We start from the raw sequence: 8,906 nt of genomic DNA on the forward strand, positions 1-8,906 counted from the left end.
TTATGTTCTGTTGTTGCAAGTCTCTTTGAATAAAGGCATCAACTAAATGAATGAATGACATCGCAGGCTATGTAATTGGCCGTTTTTTGTTCACAGTTACTGTGCATTTTATATTACTGCGCTCGCTCGCTCTGACCCCGAAGCAGTGCAGTAAGTTGCGAAGTCGAAACAGCCAAGACGCGCATTTTGCCTTCGGTCAGTCGCAAACCCAGATTCAGCTGACATTTAACCCCGTTTTAGCCCCGAGGAGAAAGGCGGCCATAATTCGTGGTAATCGGATCCCGAGAGGAAAATGTAAATAAAAACAGGTCTGTCACACCTCCGCCCTTTCCGACTCACCGTTCCCGCAGCCGCCAGCGTCAATATCAGCAGGACTGCCCGCAGTGGGCGTCGGTCACGGGGAGTGGACAGCCGGCCTATAAAACGCCAGGAGGCGAGCAGAGAATCGTCTAGTTTGGGTGCACAAAAAAAGCAGGTTTGAAAATCCAGCGCCAAAGCTCAGTGGATACTAGCCTAAAAAAGGTACAGCAATGAACTACCTGGCTTTAACAACTGTCTGGCTCTTGGTAAGCATATGAAGAAATCCTTTGTACATGGTGTAACAGTACATTTGTTTGTGTGTGATTACTGCTGCTGCTAGTCCTTTGAGTTCATATATGATGCAGCTGTGCCCATGTTGCACGATTACGGTTATTTAAATTATTCGTTTTCATCAATATGGGCATGGTCTCTTCGGACGCGTTTTTACTATTTTCTCCGTGTTCCTAGGTGTCGCAAACGACGGCAGATCGGCGTTGCGACGGTCCCAGTGAGTAAGTATAGCTGTCGTGGCTTTTATTTCTATATTTCTCTTGCTTATGAAGTCACAGCTTCAATTTAAAGATAGTAGTTGTAATAGACCTAACTAAATGCTTCTTCTTTTTTTTTTCAAATTGAAGGTGTCCGAATAGCGGTGTGGACTGGTCACGGCTCTGGTACGTCTGGTGAGTTGGCCTGTGTTCATTACTTCATCTAGATCTAGTTGTTCACGATAACGGACAGAGTACTTCAGTTCGGTCATAGAGGTTTAGAAGAAAGGGAATTTGGGATTGAAGGCTCAACTATATCGGTGGATTAAGCTGTTTGAAAAAACTCCTGCCAGATTTGAAATAAAGCAGCAATTCGCAGCTGAAGAGCTGTTTCACCTGCATGTCGGCTCACGCTTAGAAGTGCCGGGTCTTCAGGGCTGGCTGCTCACCCCCGCTCTCTCGGCGCTCGCAGGCTGATTCTCATGGTCGTGTCGGCGATGCTCGTGTGCGGGGTCATCGCCAGCTGCGTGCGCTGCTGCTGCAGGACGAGAAAGCCCCCCTCGCCCACCTTCGCCGGACACCCCTTTGAAGTCACTGTCGTCTCCGTGGAGAACGAGAACACCACACAAAGCATAAGCACCGTATCGTGTAAGTTTTTTTTTTTTTGTTGTTGTTGTTTACTGTTTTATGCTTTTAGATGTATTTGAGCACCATACATTTTTTCTACAAGAGGCAGAACACAAAGCCTTTATTGCGTACGTTTATGCTACGTTGTTAATTAATTAGATGGGTTTAATTTACAATATCTGCAGGATTGTAGCCTTAAAAAAACCCACAGAATTTGCACAACTAGAGCCATCATTGCCTGGCACTTCTAACAGACACTAGTAGAAGAATATAGTTTTTTGCGGCCCGAAGAACAAAATACTTTTATGGGATGCATTTGGTCCTTAAACTGTTTATAAGGTAAATTATCTTATTTGCCTTCATACCTCAATTTTGCGTCTCTAGTGATATGAATGACAATGTTTGTGAAGAAACTGTTGGGCTTTTTAAAGGTGGTATCAATGTTACTCTAAATGCGATTCAAAAGATCCCCAATAGTTTCTAGCCAATGTTGAGCTGTTTCTCAATTTTTTGGTATAAACAAGCATAGTTATCAGTTATAGTTCAACTGCCTATCAATATTGACCCCTCGTATAATGGCTGCATCGGAACTAGGAATGGCAGAGCTTTGATGCCATGAGTACAGTGGAGGAAGTCCTAAGTATTGGTAGCAGACTGTACAGGGATGGAAGAAACCTGAAGGAGCCCTCCTTGATTTGACTGTTAACTGGTCTCTGATCTTCTGCCCACAGCCTATAGTGTGATACACCACCCTCCAGGCAGCCTCCTGCCTCTGCCCTTCCGGCCAGAGGCTGGCACCAGCAGCTCCCCTCCTCCTTATAACCTCTACGCCCTGGAGATCGCGCCCCCGGCCTACGAAGAGGCCTTGAAGATGCCTTTCGACTTGTACGCGGCCCCCCACGGGAACAGGAAGCAGGGGGGCACGGCGGACGAGGGGGCCCCAGCGGAGCGCCGCCTCTCCGAGCAGGACATGAACCAGAGGAACCTGGGGCAGCAGCCTGCGGACGGCGCCCTGGAGCCCGCCGAGGAGGAGCCGCCCCAGTACGAGCGCTACGACCCCATCGCGGAGCAGGCCGAGGAGGACTTCAGCGACGTGGACCTGGGCGAGAGGGACTCGGCTCGCTGTCACCAGGAGGAGCCGGGAAACTCCGAGGAAACCGAGCAAAGCTCGTGAGGACTTTTTTTTGTGCCACCATCACGGTCATCGCTTCGAAAGGCTGCTCTGAGGTCGCTGAATTTGTTGGGTGACGCCACATTAAAGATGGGATTAAACGGGGCTGAATTGCAACAAAGGCATTTTCACAACTCTCCTTCATGTTCTGTGCTACTTCATGCTTGATATACTTGTGGAGATGTACGAAGGTGGTGCCAGGTGTTGCTTTTGACAGTTGTTTGGAACTTGGATGAAGAGACATTTCCTTGGCTTAAGTAAAAAAAAAAAGAGAGAGAAAAGCTGAAGAGACCTTGGTTTTACCCGAGAGCACCATGTACGAACAGGCATTGCTCCACGAATGACAGATGGGCATTCATCTGCCCTCCAAGCCTGGGACAGGTCATGAAAAGAATTGCCACTCTGGGGGGGTTGGGTTATAGGGACCTTGCTACAGTATGCAGAGGATGACCTATGGAACAAACTCCTTTTCGTGTTAAATGCAGTGTTTTGCAAGGGTGTGGTCTCCAGCTGTCCTTGGCACCCAAGGGGATAGAGGCCCAGTAACCTCCCATATCCCTACACGCTGACGCCATGGAGACAGGCACCAACAAACAGCACAGATGGAACCGAGTCAGCAGAATTCAGACTGTTACAAGGACTCCCACTTGCTTTGACCAAGATTTGCATTTGACAGCATGTTGCTGCAGACATAGTCATTACAAAGTAATGGAAAATATCCAATAATTACCTTTTATACAGGTGAAGGAAAAAGCTCGATTTCAGAGCACAGAAACCAGTTTTTTGTTTTGAATGCGAGTGTTGCACCACAAAGATGAAAACCGGTATTTGAGCTTTAGATTCATTTTTATAGATAATGATCAGTTCCAGTTGATGGAAATCTTTAGTCTGACAGATTTATACAAATTTCACAAGTGTGGAGGAAATTGCATTTCATGTGCACAGGTAAATCAAACCCTATATTTAATGTTCTAATGACTTGGATGGCAGTGCATTTAATCTGTCTCCATGCTTTGGCCAAAAGTGAGTTATTTCTAGTGCCTCTGTTAACAATTAAATACTTTTTTTTGTATTAAAAACAAACAAAAGGTATTGTCAGTTTTTAATATGATTGTAATAGTCACATTCATGCTGCTTTTTTTAAATTTTATAGTTTACAATGGTTTTAATTATAAATGTTTTCAGACTGTCTCAGAATCTTTCTTGGACAAAGTGTTATAAGTAATAAAAATGACTACAAACAGGTGGGAATGGATCTTGTGAATAATCTTGTACAGGTTGCTGGCAAAATTTTGCGCCTTCATACAGATTTTAAAAGGGCAAAAAAATCACTCTTGTAAACCACAGATGCTGACTTATGAAATACAGAATTTACATAATCACAGATGTCGAGCAACTAAGATTCCTCAGACGTGAAAAGTGGAATTGCAATTATGCTAGAGTACATTTGTTCTATTTTATTGAAATAACAGAAGTTTGTGCCACCTCTCAGCCTGTGCTGAACTGTATGATCTATCCCAAAGCTGCTCTTCACACAACCCTCAGACACTGTTGCCTTTTACTGAAAGAAGCCAGGAAACAAATGCTTTAAGAACACCTGTTTATTACTGTTCCACACACGGGCTATTGTGCTCATAAAAATAAAACCAAACTTTTGCAATATTTTGTGATGTACAATTACAATGCAGAATCTTAGCACCTTGTTCTGCCCAGCGCTGGAGAAGCAGTGAAGTACGATGGCTTCCTGGGGTCACAAGCACATTTCAATCTAGTTGGTACATTAGATAAACGACTTGGCCAAGACTGACTTCTATTAAATAAAGCCAATAACGGCAAAAAATGAACCTGCTTGAAGCAGCATATTCAGAATTTGTAAGCAGGATGTCCATCACATTTGCAGCAGCTCACTGGAATTTTCTCTCATGATGTCATCTTGAAAGAGTCACCCGTCATCATGGCCACGAATTCTGGAGATATTAAAAAGATAACCTGGTTACCTTCTCACTCTGCATAGAAGTCACCGTCTTCTCGTGGTAGACGCTCAATTAACATTCCCAAACACATGTAAGTCTTGGGTGTTGTCTTTTCACGTGGGGCCTTAAGTGCTGTGGTGTGATGTGTGTTGCTTTCTCAGCAGTCGGCCTTTCTATTTTTAATATCAATTTCAGATTCCAAAACGCAAATCTATCGCTGATCAGTAAATCACTTGAGTTGTCTTCTGCTTATACAAAATATTGTGCTGTGTCATGTAGTGCTCGTACTTCACACTTTGCTTTGTGGTTTATCGCAGGTGAGGACAGGCTGGTACATATTTCCACAGCCCTGAGTAAATATACAGCATGACAAAGGCGGATTAAAACATTCAGACAGTTTTACCTTCATAGTCAATCGTTCCATCCCCGTCCTTATCTGCTTCTTTCATCATCTGCTCAGCCTCCTCCTCATTGAGAGGCTCGCCTGCGTTCATCAGCACGTATCTGAAAGGCGTTGGAGGACCGAGCTCGCTGTTGAATCGCAGCTTGTGGCGAACACAAAGCATTCTTATTCTCTTTGTGTGAACTGTTCCCATCCCCCTGACCCAGGTCACCGGTCATGTTTGCAGTTTTTTTGTTCCAGCTCAACCACACTGTCTAGCTAGATCTCCAGATCTCCTCTAGATCGAGTGCAAAAAAAACTGGACATTGGCAATCTAAGTAAACCAATAATTAATTCATTTTAGGGTTCAATTAAGTCAACTGAAAGGTTATCTGGAATGCAAATTCGCAGAGTCACTCAGGACTGGGACTGGTGAATTCTTCCATGATATTTGCTACAATGTGCCATGGCAAGTTTGTGCTCAGACCATATAATATATAGCTCGCCACTTGATGTCAGCATAACACAAAAAACCCATCGCAAGGAACACTCTCTACACACTAGAAAAGGGGATCCCAACCAGGGAGCCAGGGGGTTCGTGAGATTGTGATGGACATGTCAATGTCAAATTAAATAGTCCTATTAATGAATTACAATGTAATAATAAGAATAACAACAGTAGTAATATTAATATTTTACAAAGCAAAAAGAAGCATGTTAAGAGGGCTGCTGTAGCCTGTATCTACATTTATCGAAAAGTGTGATTTAGTTAAAATCTCAAGGGGGTACTTGAGGGAAATAATTTAGGTTGAAGGGGTTCAGCTGAAAAAAGGATTGGGAACTCCTGCCCTAGAAGACAGTCCTGCGTTTATAAATATTAACGCTTACGTTTTATTGTGTTGTTACCGTTCAATCAGGTTTTAATGACCATTAAATTTCCAGTCTTAAAATGTGCGCAAAGGGTGCTGTTTAAACACAGTAGTCTGTGTTATGTTAGGCTTTTTTCCAGAAGACACTAAGAACTCAATAGAACAGAAATCCCTAATCCTGCTCGTCTTGGGACACTGCTTAGCACGTCCTCTAAATCCTCAACAGTTTAGCCTTAATTGAAGCTATTTTAACAACCCTACTAGCTGCAACACCTGAATAAATGATCTTGTCCTGGCGTGAATCATGCCGCACTTAGAATTGCGGTCGTTTAAGAGGGCAGAAGACTGCCCTCTTAATTGTTTAGTTGGTTAGCGCTGCTGCCTCACAAAACGTGGGTTCTGGGTATCATGATGGGCTGGCTCGGGTGTTCGTGTGTTCCCCACGTGTTTGCAAGGGCGGGGGTTCCAGTTTCCCCACCTTCCTGAGACATGAGAACTAAGTTAATTGCTGCTAATTGCTGCTGTAGGTTTTCATTTCAGCTAACCTCTAAACAACAACCTCAAGCCGCTCATTATTGACTTAACTGGACCAATGTAACAGGTTCGCCTAGCTCCACAGGTGCTGATGCTTTGAAGAAACCTAGAAAAGCGGCAGGAACAGGAGTGGACAGCGCTGCTCCGAATTGTACGCAGCCCCGTTTTGCATCCTACACCCCCCGAGATGCGCTCCGGGCGACCACTAGCTTTCCGATAGTAAAATGTCTTTTAGGAATGCGGGCGAATGCACGCTGTGTTGTTGTAAGAGTACTGACACATAAAAAAAAAAACATCAACGTACTTCAGGGTGTCCCAGTCGATATAGCCTTTGGCATCTTTATCGAACACTTTGAAGGCCGCTCGCAGTTCCGCGTCCTGGTTCTTAGCCCGCTCGTGGTACAGTGCCATCAGTCCCAGGAAACTGTCGCAGTTGAAGAGGCCCTTGCCTGCGATTTGAAAGAGGGGGGTGAGTCGGCATTGAGGACGCAGCGGGCTGCTGCAGTCTTCACTGAGGACAAAGCAGAGGTGTTCAGCTCCAGTCCTGCCAGCGCGGGGAGCCCAGAGCCCTGCGTTTCTGGAGGCTCTGAATTATGTATTCGATCTGATTATTGGATTTATTTAGTCAATACAACGCTTCCCCCTTGTTGTTACGCTTTCTTTAAACCCCCAGAAGCAGTAAGGCCATCTGGAGTTCTGCTGGCCACCAGGACTGGAGTTGTGTGTCCCTGTTACAAAACGAACGAACGTACGTCAATATTTGTGTAGCGTCTTGTGAATGTAAGAGGTTTCTATTCGCTTTATCGTCCCAATTTCTCTATGCTGTCGTCAGAAGTATGTGTCCCGCCATTAAGATACGTTCTTTATGCTGGACCTCAATAGAAGCTTTAAGATATTTTTTAGAAATAGTTCTTAGTCAACAAATTAATTAATTTAAAATTGAAAAGGCAGTTCCTGCTCAGGAACATGTACACGAGAATACGGGTTTAACCACCAGATGGCGCGCTGGTTCAAGAAATTGCACGTTGCAAAAACTAATTCTAATATTCAATGAAGTGATGCAAACGACACGTGCTGAGGGGTTATGCAGCTCAGGGCTACAAATCTGTAAATCTTTACTCTGTAATAAATGTCAACAAGTGCTTAAATGATGTCCCTGGAGTCTTCTGTTCATGGATCATATCATCCCCAGCTGTTGGACCAGAAAAGACAATGATCGTCCCTAAAAGTCCAAAAGACTTGGTACGAATCCATCCCCTTTCTACTAATTCAGGGGGACTTGTGCGTTTAGAGTGCATGAGCCCTGTAGTCAGGGCGAAGTACAGGGCAGCTGACCGGGAGACAGCTGGGCAGTCTTACCATCCTTGTCTACATCCTTGGCCATCTGCACCAGCTCTCTCTTGGTGGGGTTGATGCCCATGAGGCTCATGAGTCTCTCCAGCTCCGATGTCTTGACGTCGCCGTTCCCCTCCTCGTCAAACATCTCAAACACGCCTTTGTACTCCGTGATCTGCTCGGGAGTCAGGGCTTCGACCTGCGGCAGCGCCGGAATGAAGGGCCAGGGAGAATTATTCTGTCAGCCTGCTGATAGGGCTGCACAACTAGCCAGAATGTGCGTGTTCTGCAATAAATCCAGGCCACAAGTGCTCCAATGCTGCATGTTGTCCTGGACAAGGTATTATTGTAGTGCAGTAATATCTTATAACAAAATACCACTGTACAAGGATTACAGAAACAGGGTCATGTGCCTAATATCCAGTTTGAAGAAATGATGAAAACACAACAATAAATGATCATAATTCTTATTATTACAATTTCATATGCTTCAGAATAATGAAAGACATTAAGGTTGCGCTTTCAAACTCTTCTCCGAATGACACAAATCGTTTCCCACAAGAGTTTTGAGATTAATACCGTGAATCACCACAGAGCCGCTCTGACATGCATCTCGCAGTGTGACTGGCTAGTCACTTACTCATCTCCCGTGCTGCTGCTGCTATTTTAGCTCAGTTTTTCTTTTATTACCTGAGCATCCGTCACCTGTCAGAATTTAATCGAATGGTCTATTTTCTTCCCACTTTTCCAGGTTTCGCTGGTGGAAGATTTTTCTTCCCATGGAAAAGTGTGCACAGAAATAGTACTCACCATTTTGTCAGGTGCAGAGACTGACGACGAGCACTGAAAGGTCCGAGACTGACCGAGTCCTGCCTCAAGTCAGAATGTATGTCCTAGGCTGAACATTATTCAAGGAGCCACACTGCAGAATCCCCACGGACCTCTGATTTCTCATAGACCTTTTATGGTTTTCGGGGGGACAGAGCACTAGACTCCTATTTCTGGAATATCTGCAGCGGTCTGTTTGGGGATATCAGTTATCAAAACCTCAGTCTTGACGAGGCAACAAGTCAGCGCAGCAATTTCAAGCCGCGATGCACAATCTTTGACAGTTACTTCAGAGTAACTATTTATTCTACAACTGTCTGTCCCACAACGTTCTTTTCATCCTCCGGATACTGGATTCCGCACCGGTTTTAATTCCCAACTTAATGTGAATGACAGATG

At 44.6% G+C, this 8,906-nt stretch overlaps 2 protein-coding genes across 2 annotated transcripts; one reads left to right on the forward strand and one right to left on the reverse strand.

The window, feature by feature from the left end:
• Window positions 1–395: 395 nt before the first annotated feature.
• Window positions 396–3,831, forward strand: LOC148817624 (transmembrane protein 52-like). The gene is made up of 5 exons (XM_088937864.1): window positions 396–566; window positions 769–812; window positions 939–983; window positions 1,261–1,436; window positions 2,147–3,831. Exons 1-5 carry the CDS (start codon window positions 531–533, stop codon window positions 2,587–2,589), a joined length of 744 nt encoding a protein of 247 aa, XP_088793990.1. The 5' UTR covers window positions 396–530; the 3' UTR covers window positions 2,590–3,831.
• On the reverse strand, window positions 3,150–8,547 carry LOC148817625 (calglandulin-like). The gene is made up of 5 exons (XM_088937865.1): window positions 8,490–8,547; window positions 7,704–7,878; window positions 6,649–6,793; window positions 4,963–5,063; window positions 3,150–4,553 (listed from the first exon to the last, which is right to left on the reverse strand). Exons 1-5 carry the CDS (start codon window positions 8,490–8,492, stop codon window positions 4,507–4,509), a joined length of 471 nt encoding a protein of 156 aa, XP_088793991.1. The 5' UTR covers window positions 8,493–8,547; the 3' UTR covers window positions 3,150–4,506.
• Window positions 8,548–8,906: the final 359 nt, after the last annotated feature.

Source organism: Atractosteus spatula, chromosome 20, assembly GCF_055471065.1.
Source record: "Atractosteus spatula isolate fAtrSpa1 chromosome 20, fAtrSpa1.hap1, whole genome shotgun sequence".
Classification (NCBI taxonomy): domain Eukaryota; kingdom Metazoa; phylum Chordata; class Actinopteri; order Semionotiformes; family Lepisosteidae; genus Atractosteus; species Atractosteus spatula.